This window comes from Delphinus delphis, chromosome 19, assembly GCF_949987515.2.
Source record: "Delphinus delphis chromosome 19, mDelDel1.2, whole genome shotgun sequence".
NCBI lineage: Eukaryota > Metazoa > Chordata > Mammalia > Artiodactyla > Delphinidae > Delphinus > Delphinus delphis.
Genome location: NC_082701.1, coordinates 29,028,384 through 29,043,724, shown reverse-complemented (window position 1 = coordinate 29,043,724; position 15,341 = coordinate 29,028,384). Strand labels below are relative to the sequence as shown.

Sequence of the window (15,341 nt, the reverse complement as noted above, 5' to 3'; positions counted from 1 at the left end):
GGGTTGTTGGCAAACTAGGATCTGTTGACCACATTTGGCTCACCTATTTTGTATGGTGTGTGAGCTGAAATGATTTTTACAGTTGTAAATATTTGAAAAAAATGAAAGGAAAATATTTTGCGAAAGTTATGTGAAATTCTAATTTTAGTGTCCATAAATAAGAATTTATTGGGACAGAGCCACATCTGTTCATACACATATTAACTGGCTGCTTTTACAGAGTTGAGTGGTTACAAGACAGACTGTATGGCCCCCAGAGTCTAAAATGTTTACCATCTGGTCCTTTACCAAAAAAAGTTTGCCAGTCCCTGGTCTAAGACCAATAGAATGCTTAAATGAAATTAGATTTTTCTTTCACTGTATTGGCATTTTTATCAAGCAGCTCTTCTTTTTTAGTTTCTAACCTAGGCATTCCTTTATTCTTTTTGAAAGATTTGGATTTTAAGTCTATTTGTCTAGAATAGTTGTAGAGGAAGACACTCAAAACGCATGTTGGTAAACATAAGTTTTAATTCTTGCTCTGAGCCGAACTTTTATTTTTAAAAACATACTTTCTTTCCTAATTCCAGAAATTCCTCCTAGGTATTTAGAGCTTTGATATGATGAAATTTCCTATAATCTATATGTTCGACTAGCTTTGGTAAATTTACCCTTCTAGTAAATACAGTGTTTCTAATCATTTACTTTTTTATATTTTTCATTCACTTTTTTTTTTTTTTACTACTGCATATTGTAGATTCCTCCCGTACCCCTGCCTCTCCCCCCCAAATCTGGTTCTCTTCTTTAGTTCATAAGTAAGGCTTGAAACAGACTTGGAGCCACCCTATTATGTGTATCCTCTCCTGGTATAGAATATAGGAGGTAGCACATACATTGATAACTGACTGTACTAGTCAGCCAGTCTGTTCTCAAATCTATCCCTACATTTTCCCTGCTCTGTTCTGTTTTGCAGGGAGTTAGAATTCCTAGGCTCCCTTGCTTTTAACATGTGTTTTTTGGTTTTCACCCCCAGTTTTATTGCGATATAACTGACAAATGATATTGTATGATTTTAAGATGTCAGTGTGATGATTTGATTAGGCTCACTTGCTTTTTGGAGTTGGCTAGTTGGAGGCACTAAGAGAAGATTGGTTGATAAGAGGAGGAAAGAAGCCAGGGTATTTCCCCACCCCTTTTTTGAGCCAACTTCAGCAGCAGCTCTGTGTCCCATTAACAGCCCCTTCTTCTGTGGTCCCAGTTACCATTGGGCAGTTCCTGCTGTGGTTGTAGCACCATCCCAAGCTTCTGTGATCTGATGAGACTACTTCATCTTATTGTCCTTTCAGCCATAGAAGTGATTGAAGCTCCCCTGCTGTTACTGCTTTCTCCGTTACCTCATTTTCCTCTGTTTTGTTTTTTGATAAATGATTGTAGTACATTTACTCTGTGTGAAAGATAGGACTGGACCCTTCTCTTAGAAATTGATTTGAAAAAAAAATTGCATAAATATAAGCAGTTTGCATGATATATATGTGATTTTAAGAAATTTAAATTATACAAATACGGCTGAAGTACTGCTTGACCACTCTCTTTCCAAATCCTACTCTCTCTCCCTACAAGTAACTACTTGCCAATTAGGTATTATCGTTTCATGCTTTTCTCTGTAATATTGTATGTATATGTGTTTTTCCTCCCAACACATGAACATAATACAGATGTATTTGGCAGTTTATTTTTTCACTTCATGTGCCTTAGATCTCTCCATTCTAGTTACTTGTGGATCTGCTTTACTGTTTTAAAAAAACTTCTTGGCATTCCACTGAATGGAAGTACCATAGTGTATTTAATCATTCTGGGTTTGATGGACAAATAGGTTGTTTCCAAAGGTTTTTTTGTTTTTGTTTACTTTTTAAAAAATAATACTTTTGTGACTATTAGTTATTTATTAGATTTTTTTTTGACACTCTGTGATAGATGATGTCCAAGGCTCAGGATACATTAGTGAACAAGGCTCCTGCTGTTGTGAAGCCTGCATGCTAAGGGGAGTGGGGCAGATAATTAGTTTTAAAAAAAAATTCTTAATCCTTTTAAAATTTAAGAGTGGTGAGTGCTAAGAAGGAAATAAAATTAGGTGGGTGATGTGATAGAGAGTTGTGGGCAAGGGGGCTATTTAAATACTTTGCTTGTGACTTCAGAAAGCTTCTACCAGTTTCACTCCCACTTCTTGCATATAAGAGTGCTGGTTTTTCTTACGCTTTCACTGATCTGAGAACTGTCCTTAAAATTATTTTTTTCCCATTTTAGTAAGTGAAAAGCATAAAATTGTTCTAATTGGCATTTTTCAGTTGTTAGTGAGATTAAAAACTGCACATTTATGGATATTAGGCTTTAGTCTCGTGGAATGTTCATAAGAAAATTAGCACTTAGCAAGCTGTATAAGTAGAAAGCAATACAATAAATTTTAGATATTAACACTAAAATACTAGGAACTTCAACTAATAGGAAAAATAATTAAAGGAATCACTCTGATACTTTCAGGACAACTTCTTTTTTAGAAAGATTCTCCAACTTGGTTGACTTGTAATATGAAATTCAGTTGTCTCTAAAGAAGACTAGCTTTTAGAAGAAGGTCTATATAGAAGAAAGGAACTATGATTTAATGTTACCAAAGTTTTGGAGAGCCATTGCTATTCGTATATAGCCCAAATTAATAGTTTCTTTGCCTTATGGAAGGACAAAGGAATGTATGGCTGTTTACTTTTCACATCCCTTGTATACTTGGAATGTAACCAGGTAGCTCACCTCCGATTATTGGAGATTGTTTTTCTCCTTAGTGCCTTGCATAACTTGATGAGTTCTTAAACTTTCGGTTTCAAAGCTCATTTACACTCTTAAAAATTATAGGGTATCCAAACATGCTTTTATTTATGTGGGTCATGTCTATTTATATCATTTTAGGGAAATTTTAAAGCAGTGCTTAGTTTATTTAAAAAATAACAAAAGCCAGTACAAATTAACATGAATAAAATACTTTTATAGAAATCAACTATATTTTCCAAAGCAAAAAGCAGATTAGAGGACTTCCCTGGTGACGCAGTGGTTAAGAATCTGCCTGCCAAAAACGCAGGGGACACGGGTTCAAGCTTTGATCCAGGAAGATCCCACATGCCGGGGAGCACCTAAGCCCATGCGCCACAACTACCGAGCCTATGCTCTAGAGCCCGTGAGCCACGACTACTGAGCCCACGTGCCACAACTACTGAAGCCCACATACGTAGAGCCTGTGCTCCGCAACAAGAGAAGCCACCGCGATGAGAAGCCTGTGCACCGCACTGAAGAGTAGCCCCCAGTTGCCGCAACTAGAGAAAGCCCGCACACAGCAACAAAGACCCAACGCAGCCAAGAATAAATTAAAAAAAGAAAAAACTATATGTCATAAGATAACCTTAAAAAAAGAAACAGATTAGAAGAGATAGTTGACATTCTTTCCTTCATAAATGCCTTTAAAAATTGGTGGATATTTTACACTTACAGCACATCTCAATTTGTACTCTCCACGTTTTGAGTTCCTAGTTAGCCACATGTGACTTTGGATACCATTCTTGGACAGCACAGCTTTAGAAATAGAATTCAAAATAGGACTAATGTCTGGATATAGGGGAAAAAATATACACACATATATATAAATGTCTGATATAGAAAAGACAAGTTTCTAGTCAATATATTATTTTCTAACAACTGGAGGAGCTGCATTTCCTCATAAGGTAATGTGGTCCTTGTCATTGAAAATATTCGAAGAGGGGTTGGTTAGAGAAGGGGTTATTCTTACATTGGATAGAACCTACTGTTTGTTTTTTTAATGACCAATAACTTTATTAAATTTTTTAAAATGCTATTTAAAAAATATAAATAATGCACACGAATATAAAACTTAAAATAACAAGTTCTCCCTGTTATGCATGTATGTAGATCTGCCTGCCTGTTTTCTTTTCCACAAATGGAATCATGCTTTGTATACTGTTCTTCAACGTGCTTTTTTTGAAAAACGGTTATCCTGGGTATCTTTCTTTATTAGCACATATAGTTCCACTCTCTTTTTTCTTTTAAGTTCATAGTACTCCATGATACTGTCGAGGTATAATGCTTTATTTGGCCAGTCACCTGTGCTGCACTCTTGCCGAAGACTTTTTTTTTTTTTTTTTTTTGCGGTACGCGGGCCTCTCACTGTTGCGGCCTCTCCCGTTGCAGAGCACAGTCTCAGCGGCCATGGCTCACGGGCCCAGCTGCTCCGCGGCACGTGGGATCCTCCCGGACCGGGGCACCAACCCGCGTCCCCTGCATCGGCAGGTGGACTCTCAACCACTGCGCCACCAGGGAATCCCTCTTGCTGAAGATTTTTAAAGCAAATCTTAAATACCGTCATTTCACTCCTACTTCAGTATGCAACTCTAAAAAATGTTAATATTTTCTTATGTAGTTATAATTCCATTATCACACCTGGTAAAAGGAACAGTATTTTATTGGTATCATCTGATACCTTCTACAGATATGTCTCAGAAATATCTTTTTGTAGTTGGTTGGTTTGACTAGGATTCAAATAAGGAGTAGACATTTGATTGTTAAGTTTTCGAGGTCTCTCTTTTAATCCTCTTCCTCCTTTCATGACATTGACTTGGTTGGAGAAACTAGGTTAGTTGTTCTATAGAATGTCCCACATTATGGATTTTCTCAATTTGTCATGTATTTTAACTTGTTCTTCTGGTGTCATTTAACTTCTTTTATCCCTTGCATTTTTGTAAATGGAAGGTAGCTCTAGAGCCATGTCCCCTAATACTAGCTATGTTTGTAACCACTAGTGACTATTTAAATTTATTAATTTACTTGGCTACACCACTCGGCATGCAGGATCTTAGTTCCTGGACCAGGGATCGAACTCATGCCCCCTGCAGTGGAAGCATGGAGTCTTAACCACTGGACCACCAGGGAAGTCGCTGTGGCTATTTAAATTCAAAATAACTGGATTTAAATAAAAATTTAGCCCCTCCATTGCACAAGTCACATTTCTAGTTCTCAGTAACCACATATAGAACATTTCTGTCATCACAGAAAGTTATTTTGGACACTGCTGATCTAGAGGCTTAATTAGGTTCAGGTTTAATATTTTTGGCGAGAATACTACATAGGCAGTGCTGTGTTGCTTTGTATGGTGTCACATCAGAAGAGACATATGCCTGGTTATCCCACTTTTAATAATGTTAAAACTAAGAAGGTGGGGATCAGCCTGATGCCGTCATTGTAAAGTTCTAATCATGTTTACTATGAATAAAGACAGTTTTTCTTCTTCTTTTGAAATCTCTGATCTCTTTTTTTTTCCTTGACTTATTGCATTGGCTAAAACTTTCAATAAAATTGTTGAAAAGAAATGTTGAGAGTTAATATTCTTGCTTTGTTCCCAGTCTTTGGGAGAAAATATTTAGTCTTCCATCATTAAGTATGATGTTAGTTGTAGTTTTTCATAGACGTCCTTCATTGGACTAAGTTCTAATACTTGCTTGCTGCATCTTTTTATATGAATAGGTGTTGAATTTTGTCATGTTTTTCTATATTTATTGAGATAATCATATGGTTTTGTTTTATTCTGTTACGTGATGAATAGTATTGGTTTTTTTCTTGTGAATGTTACACCTTACATTCGTGGGACAAATTCCATTTGGTTATGATGTATTCTCAGTTTATATATTACTCATTTGCTCATTTTGTTAATGATTTACATTTGTTTTCTTAAGGAATATTGATTTCCTTTTCTTATGATGTCTTTGGTTTTGGTGTCAGAGTAATGATGGATTTCTCCTGTGTCCTTTTGACATAACTGCAGTTTTCTTTGATAACTTTCATGCTTTTTTTCCCCTCCTGTACAATAAGAGGTCCCAGGCTCTGTACAAAAGGGTGTCTCAGCATGTTCCCTCAGTAGAGAGGGTTCTTTGAAAAAGTGCCTGCCACTGCTTTTTAATAGTCTTTCAAGTTACCTCTGATATAACAAAACCATTAATAAAGTATATTGTAAAAAGAAAACAAACAAAAAAAACCTAATGAATGCTTAATGCTTTAACTCCAAATCCCTACAAATTTTTTTTCTAGTTTTTTACTTAAAAAATATTTTATAAACATTAATATCAGTTGAGTTTGGAAATCTCCAAGTACACAGTATTTTTACTGCACTGAAAGAAATCTTAAACTTTGAATAAAATTATTAGATTTTAAGGTATATAGTTTTAAATTCTTCAATTTAGAATTGCTTCACATCATGAGGAATAAATTCTTTTAGGTACTTCCTTTTCTTTTTCCTTTCCAGTCAGCTTATTCTTTCTGTATTGGTAAGCCTTGGGAGAAGGAAGGTAGGTATGGTATGGGGCATCAACCAGTCAATTCCAGAACTATCCAGATGGATATAACTACAATCTTGATTGATCTAAGTTCAGTCCAGTAGAGTAAGTTTCCTAGCTGGTTGCTGTAGGATTGTAGATGATGACTGAGCTCAGCCAAGCTGTTGACATTGATTTATAACAATTACTAATGGTAAAATATCAGGTACATTCATAAATGAATAAATTTGAGGACATTTTATACCTTTTTCTATTAAAATAACTAGAATCTTATCTCTGTATTCAGATACTAAGATATTTAGATTATGTAAGGCAGGTCATCTTTGGCTATCTGTTCACATGTTAAATGAGGATGAGAGATTGGCTTTTATGAAGCTTTCTGCATGCTCTTAGTTTTAGGTCACTGAACAAAGTATTTTTTTTCTATGTAAATTCAAATAATTTTAGGATTATGTGTGAAAAACAAATGACATCCAAAATTTCTAATGCCGTTAACTTGTACACTCTGATATAATAGTTATACTATAAATAAACCTTTCTTTTAACTTTTCAGGCACAAAAATCTCAAACCAAGAAATCCTGGACAACAAGGACAGGCACCAACTTTAAGTCAGCAACAACAAGTACTTCCGAAGCACAAGACCAATGAAAAGCAAGAAAAGAGTGAAAAACCACAAAAACGCCCCTTGACTCCTTTTCACCATCGTGTATCTGTTAGCGATGATGTTGGCATGGACACAGATTCAGCCAGCCAAAGACTTGTGATCTCTGCTCCAGACAGTCAAGTGAGATTTTCAAACATCCGAACTAATGATGTAGCAAAGACTCCTCAGATGCATGGCACTGAAATGGCAAATTCACCTCAACCACCCCCACTTAGTCCTCACCCATGTGATGTGGTTGATGAAGGAGTGACTAAAACACCTTCAACTCCTCAAAGTCAACATTTTTATCAAATGCCAACACCGGATCCCTTGGTTCCTTCTAAACCAATTGAAGATAGGATAGACAGTTTATCCCAGTCTTTCCCAGCTCAATTCCAGGAAGCTGTAGAACCTACAATATATGTTGGTACAGCAGTAAACTTGGAAGAAGATGAAGCTAATATAGCCTGGAAGTATTACAAGGTCCCAAAGAAAAAAGATTTAGAGTTTTTACCACCTCAACTTCCAAGTGATAAATTCAAGGATGATCCAGTTGGACCTTTTGGACAGGAAAGTGTAACATCAGTTACAGAGTATGTATTTTTTTTAATAGTCACTATTATAATTTAAGGGTGGAAATGATGTAGGTTCTTAATAGTAGGACTCCAGAATGGTTTCAGGGTAGGATTTACAATAATAAATCCTTTGAGTATTTGAGTATTAATTTTGCATAATTTCTTTACTGTGTTTTTTCCTCAGGGGAACTCTTTATTATGAAATATTTTAGTCACAGAAAAGTGGAGAAAATAATAACATTTATCCATCAACAAACTTAAGAATTTTACATACAGTTAGAACCCCTGTGTACTATTTTTCTTCCTCCATTTTTCCTTCCACTGTCCTGAATTTGGTATTTATCATTTCTATACATGTTTTTATTCATGTAGCTCTAGTCAATTCATTTTACTTGCTCTCTAGTATTTGTTATTAATATGCCATAATTTATCTACTCTCTTGAGATGGACATGTTGGTTATTTTCAATTTTTCACAAAGGATGTAGCAGTAAACTTTTTGTACACATTTCCTTGTGTACTTATATATATAAGAATTCCTCTAGGGAATACAGCAAAAAGTGGAATTGTTGGGCCACGGGGTATGTCGATATTCAACATGAAGGGTTGTTGCCAAGTTACTCTCCAAACTATACTAGTTTACACCCTCATCAACCAGCAGAGTATGGGAATAGCTGTTCTACATTTTCCTCAGTACTTGGTATTATGAGACTTTTAATTTGGTTAATCTGCTGCATGCAGAATGGCCTGTTATTGTCTTACTGTGTTTTAGATTTCTAGTGAGGTTAAGCATCACTAAAAGTGTTTACAGGCCTGTATATCATATGTTTTAGTCTATTTTCGTTTCTTTTTTTCCCTGATTTATTCTTTTCATATTCTGGTTATTAATCTTATATTAATTATATGTGCCTCGGATATCATTTTTAGTCCATTTTTTTTTCTTTTCTTTTCCTCCTAATTATTCTTTGTATATTCTGGCTATCAATTTTGTATTAGTTATATGTGCTACAGATACCTTCCTCTGTTCTGTGGTTTGCCGCCTTTGTCCACAATATGTATGACATGCTTTGGGGCAGAAATAGGGTTTTTTTAGGTCTCCCTTTACTTTCTGTGCTGTTCTGATTATATTTATTATCTGTCCCACAAGCTTTTTGCATTTTTATCTATAGTGGGTTTTTAAAAAATTTTTATTGGAGTATTAGTTTACAATGTTGTGTTAGTTTCAGGTGTAAAGCAAAGTGAATCAGTTACAGTGTTTTTTTAAGGGTGAAAGTCAACCAACCATTATATTCATTTTACCGTTATATTCATTAAAATTGTCTATTTATTAATGCAAGGCCAAGTAGTTTGCAAAGATTACATTTCCTTCTCTATCAGTCTCTCAAACTTTTAGGGTCTTTAGCTTAGAATGTTGAAATTTTGCAAGAATATGTGTATACATAGTGGTCTTTTATTCAGTCCTTGTACTGAACTTTTGAGGAAGGCTGGTTCAATTTGAAGTCTTTTTTGTCCCGTCACTGGGAAGTTACTCTTTTCTTGGAAAATATCTCCATTTTTTTCCCCCATTCTCTGCAGAACCTCTAGAATGAATTCAGATGTTGAACTTCTGTATTTTCTTTCATTTTCCATCTTTTTTTCCGGAGGGGATTCCTCAACTTCTAGCCCTTTTCTTAAAGTCTTAATATTTGTTTCTCATGTTTTTTTAATTTCTAAGCTTTTTTTTTTTTAAAATAGCAACCCCTTGTTTAATGTCCTGTAACTTTTTTTCCTTTAGAATTACTTTGAGTCTTTTTCTTTACTATACTGATTCTCATATTTCTTCTTACTGTTTGAGCTTACACATTTTAGAATGAGGGAATGAATAGATGAGCTGATTGGAAATTTGGTGTATAAAGGCAGAGCCTTGTTGATTGGCAGGACTTAACTCACTCAACAAATATTTTAGAATGAACTGTGTATCAGTTCCAGAAACTTTGCTTTATGGTAATGGGGTAGGGGATGTTTAGGAGGGGAGACCTTGTACCTAAACTTCCAGGATGAAAAGGATCTTGTGCCTTCACCAGGTAGTTTATTCATTTTTCTTAGAAAAGGAACCCTTTCAGGACTGGGGGGCAGGGGCAGGGGAATAAATCAGGAGTTTGGGATTAACGTATACACGCTACTATATATAAAATAGATAAACAACAAGGACCTGCTGTATAGCACAGGGAACTTATATTACAATATCTTGTAATAACCTATAATGGAAAAGAATCTGAAAAAGAATATATATATACACACACAAAACAGAATCACTTTGCTGTACACCTGAAACACACAACATTGTAAATAAACTATACTTCGATTTTTTAAATGGTTATAAAAAAATAGGAACACTTTGTTTCTCCTTTTTCAGCTTTTTTTCATTTCTGTCTAGAGATGTAAGTCCAGGTTTTCTCTGGTTTTTAGGCAGTTTGGCTCTCCTGTTGTTTATATAGTTTGCACTTAGCCCCCTCTTGCATATTGTAAGCCACGAACTTTCTCTGCTGTGTTTCGTTGATTTTGAGCTTCCCTGAGACTAAGTAAAATTCCTGATCTATTTATAGCTTCTTTCTCATTTTCCCTACTATTAGAGATGTATTTTCTTTTAAAATTTCTTGGTTATTATTTTAGTAGACAAACCCGTGTGCTTCATCTAGCACTTTGAATCTTAAAAGCATTCTAGTATGACTTTTTTTTTAATTAAAATTAATCTGGACTTGAAATTGAGGGACTTCAGAATACCCTTATGATCATGGAAGATGACTAACTTAGTTAATAAATTAGTCAGCAGATTTCTTGAAAGCAAATGATGTCTTGGAAGCAAGCCTTAAAAGGTCTTAATCTGTGCTGGATGTAATATAAAAATCCAAGCTAACTTCAACTCTTGCCTGAAACTGTTGGTCTCCTTGATTCTATACTTCTCTTTATGTAGTCTCTATACAGCAGTCAGAGTGATCATTGTAAGTTAAATATAATGTTACTCATTTGCTTAAAACTCTTCATATTTAGAATGAAATCCATACTTCTGCCCTCATCTGTAAGGTTCTACACAATCTCCTGCATACCTAGTTCTTTACTTGTATTTACTGCTCTCCTGTTTGCTTCCTGATTTAACCACACCAGCTTTCTTGCTATTCCTTCAAAAAAGTTAAGGTCATTCTTCATGGCCTTTAGAATTGCATTACGGGGTGGGGGGAATACCTCGCCCCTTACTGTTCAGTTGAACTCAAAAGTTACCTTCTCAGGAGGTATTTCCTTGATCACAGTACCTAAACTGTGACCTCTCTTTAATCCCCAAGTCACAACCTATCATGTGTACTACTTTCATTTTCTCCATATATATAGTTATCTGAAATTATATATTTGTTAATGGTCTCTTCCCTATTAGAATGTAAGCTCTATGAGGGCAAGGACTTGGTCTTGTGCACTACTGTGTTCTTCCAACTTACATGCATGCACGCGCGCACGCCTTCGCAGACAATCCTAGGCACATAGACATTCAGCAAATGTTGGGTGAATGAAATGACAATATGGTCCTAGATTACTTTATGATTTTAAAACATTTCTTTCTAGGTGTTATATTTTCTTATTTAATGTATGTAAAAATGTAGTGATGTAAATATTTTCAGTTTTAAGAACTTTAAGAGTGAGTTTTTATGGACATATTATATTCATTGGGTTTAAGAATTCTAGCCATAACTTTAGTTAGTGTATTGGCTGCTTGTGTGCATGAGCATCTAAGTGAAATGAGGGTCTCTTAGAGGTTAATACAGCTTAACCTTAAGAGTCGGTTCTAAAAGTACTTTGGCATTTTTCTCATTGAATAAGAATGAGAAAGAAGCATAGTGTATGCTGAGTAGAATGGTTCTGGGTCATGATTATGTAAATTAAGAAAAATACATGCCTTTACCTGTTCCTGGTCACCATCTTTTTCTGCCTTATAAAAAGAAGACATAAAAGATTGAATAGAGGTTTTTTTGTTTTTAAAGTTGAATATGAATACAGTTTTGGTTATGCTAGTTACTAAAATGTGTGTTGTGTCACAAATTACTTGTAGGTAGAATCCTTGTTTTCATATTGTAATACTAGATTAGGATAGGGTAGATATCACAGAAGGTCAACCATCAGAGTCCTCACTGCTATATGAACTGAGAAATATTTGTGGAATACACCTGTTTTATACTTGGTAGGTTAGAAGTTTTGGTCTTACGTTTTAATCATCTAGATGATTTTATTTTATCTTCCTGAAGTTACTGGCAGTAGTTCTCAATTGGAGCAGTTTCTGGCCGCTTCCCACCCCCAGGTGACATTTGGCAATGACTAGAGACATTTTGGTTGTCACAGCTGGGTGTGTGCTACTGACATCTGGTAGGTAGAGGCCAGGGATGCTGCTAAATATCTTAACAGTGTATAGGACTGTCCCCCACAACAAGGAATTTTCCAGCTCAAAATGTTAGTAATGTTGAGGTGCCTTAATGTTACAAATAACTTACTCTAGAGTTCAAGTTTCTGTTAAAAGTTATTAAATTAGATACACCAAACATGTTTAATGATTAAGTTTCACTAGGGAGCTCTCTCCCATACTGCTTTAGTCTCCCCAAACCACAGTAAAATACCTGGCATGGTCTTCAGTGTTCGTGTTATGCTAAAACAAAAGTTATTTTTTCTCATAGTTAAAAAGATCGTGTTGGAATAGCTTATTAATTCAAGTACCTGCTCTTAATATTACTTGAGATGGGATATCATGTGAGGGTCAGTCATCTCCTTGTAGCAAGTTGGCAAAGCCAGTTGACAAAGTCAGATGATGTCCCTTGTCATTAAAAATAAATTCTAAGAATTACTATTACGCTTTCTTTTTTTTTTTTTTTTTTTTTTTTACGCTTTCTTAATGTCATTTAAACAATCTTAAATTCTTTGTAGAAGCATTCTGTATTTTTAAAGATATAATATGATCAAACGTATTTCTGGTAATAAGAGTAATCCATTCAGAAACCTGGTTTGTTTTATATAAAAAAAATTTGTGAATTTGTGTTACCCAGTCATTGTAAATTTCTATTATCTTTTTCCATGCTTTGAGTTTTGAAAATGTTTTAAAATATATAGCAGTTAATTTTAATGAGGTTAATTAGAGGACTGTTGCAACTTCTATATTCTTTATCCTTTCTTAGGAAGATTATCTTTCTTTTTTAATTCATACTCCTCAAAGATGCACTTTTCCAGTTTGAATAAAACTGAAATTTCTATAATATACAAGATACTGTAAGGCACTGTTGGGGTATAAAGTAAATTTGGGTCCTGGCCTTAAATGAAATTGTAGTCTAATGGAAAATAGTATTAAATTCTCTGACACAGCTATATATATAAGATATAGTAGGGATGCAGAGCCAGAGTGGAGAATAATTCCATTTATGGAGATCAGAAGCTTTATGTAGTTTTGTATGGATAGATTATAGGGTGCTGCTTAGTGGTTTGGTGTGTTATGGTGAGAAATGAGACCTAAAGAGTGGGGTAGGGTTATATAATGGAGTGGCAAAATATTATTTATAAGGTGATACAGGGGCCTCATTAGGAAATTAGAAAGACATGGTAGGGATGGAGGGATTTTATAGATGTGGAGTAGACTAAAGAACTTTATGGCCAATTAGATATATAATGAATGCAGAGGGACAAGAATGCATCAGTAGAAATTTAAAAATGGTTTCTTTATAGTAGTTGACTTCTACAGATGTGTGCCTTTTTAGAAAATTATGGAGGAGAAATTTAGACCTTTGTTTTATTTATGTTAAGTGACAACTCAGTTTCCATTTGGCATAAATAAATGAAGTTTTCCATTGATTGGTATTAAGGGGTGGGCACTAGGCTTTCATAATAGGTAGTTAAAAAGAGGTACTCTTTTTCAGTTTTAGATGGTCGTGGCTGCTTAACTAGTGCAGAGAAATTACTTCATCATTTCTAAGCATTTCCTTTATTCTTAGACTTCATGTGCAGCAGTCGATGCCAAATATTTTAGCAACTACTTTAAAGCAAAATTCCTTTTCTAATTTGTTAGAATTTATTTGGAGGGCAGAGAGAGGTTGGGGCTGGAGCATAGCATATCTCCCACACAAGATATACACATCTGTGGCAAATATCTTTATTTTGTTTTTGCTTCTAATTATTTTTAGTTTCTTTATTAGTTAATGATAACATCTATTTTAGAATAGTGGCTTAAGACCTTGTAAGTTTTAAAGAAAGCAAAATTTCTGCCAAGAAACATTACAGTTGTTTTTAAATATATTTTTTCAAGGGTCTAGCACTTAGTTTAGTAGAATTTGTGCCAGCCTTAAAGAGTCTGTAACTCTTGATTCAAAAGGAACCTTTCTAAACCCTGAACAAAGAGCTGTACTTGAGCATAGTTCTTATTATGTCTTGTTCAGTATAAAAAATACATCATGATATCTTAACCATAATATCCCTCAATAGAATTAGCTCTTACGTTGTATATAATATGTATATACCAGATTTTTATTGTATGTATCTAGTTATATAATGCATTATTTGATCTCTAAAAGATAGTTTCTAATTTTTTGTTTCATAGAAGTCTATGATGAAATAAACTTGTTTTGATTTATTGTATTCTAAATCTTAAGATTTTTTTCTTTTTAAGATTTTTTTTCTTTAAGTCTTCCTTATTTGATATCTTATTTTAATGCAATAAAGCTGTACTTTTGACAGCTAGCTTGACTCAGTTTAAGGATTGGTTATGAATATTGGAGATGGTACTGGAAAAGTTACTACTAAAATTTTTTTGAGATTTATTGAATTCATTTCTTCATTAACATTTCCTGAACTGTAGCTTATCTCCTGTAATTGCCAATTCTAAAATATTGTCACACCTTGTCTAGAAGAATTTTTATTGAATAAAGACATAAAAGCATATGCCATAGGCCATGTTAAATTCTCTAGGATAGTATATGTAACTGTCACAGTGAGAGGAAGGAGATATAGTTAATGAATAATGTAAAAGTAATTTCAGTTTGCTGTGGGCATTGCAAAGCTTCCTGTTCATGGCTGTACCTAATCATTCTTTTCCAGTTTGTGTGTATTTAGCTTTATATTTGATTGAAACTATCTCTGTAGTTAACTATTTGGCTATATGTGAAAGTTCCTTTTAGAAAAGGAGAGGTGTGTTGTTCCTATTCACAAAAAGTGTATGTATACTATATAATTGGAGAGTGAAGAAATGCTAACTTGAGTTTTTAATCTGGCATCTCTTAAAAAAATAGCAATTTTAATTTCTATTTTTATCAGTTTTAAATACAGAAGGATGTGGAATGTAAATAATTTATATTTTTAATTTATTGTGACGATACTCTTGATATTATTGACTTCATTTAAATTCTTTGCATATCCCACTGTCTGTGAGAACCATTCAATAAAGTAACAAAAAGTTTTCTTTAGGTATTGCATTTGATTCACTCATTTTTATTCCTAGTAGAGCCCTGTGCAGTAGGATTTTTCCTTTTAATGTTACTGCCTACTAGCTTAACAACTACTTGCATAAAGAGTGTGGCAGTTTTTATGCTTCTGCTAGAGGACAACTTAATATGAAAAACAGTTGTTTTACTCACGTCAACACAGAGTAGTCTTTCAGCTTAGTGACTGGGGGTGAGGGGGGTAGGTTCTTATACTTTTCGCCTATGAATAATTATGTGAATTGGCATACTTAAAATCTTTCCAGCCCTAACTCTGCCACCATGTG

General features: G+C 34.4%; 1 protein-coding gene across 2 annotated transcripts in view; it reads left to right on the top strand.

Moving 5' to 3' along the window:
* MED13 (mediator complex subunit 13) overlaps window positions 1-15,341 on the top strand; it is a 94,629-nt gene that overhangs the window by 31,284 nt on the left and 48,004 nt on the right. For both annotated transcript variants that reach the window (XM_059997597.1, XM_059997598.1), the window contains one exon: window positions 6,916-7,599. In XM_059997597.1, the coding sequence (XP_059853580.1) occupies window positions 6,916-7,599 (684 nt within the window). The remainder of the gene's footprint in view (window positions 1-6,915; window positions 7,600-15,341) is intronic.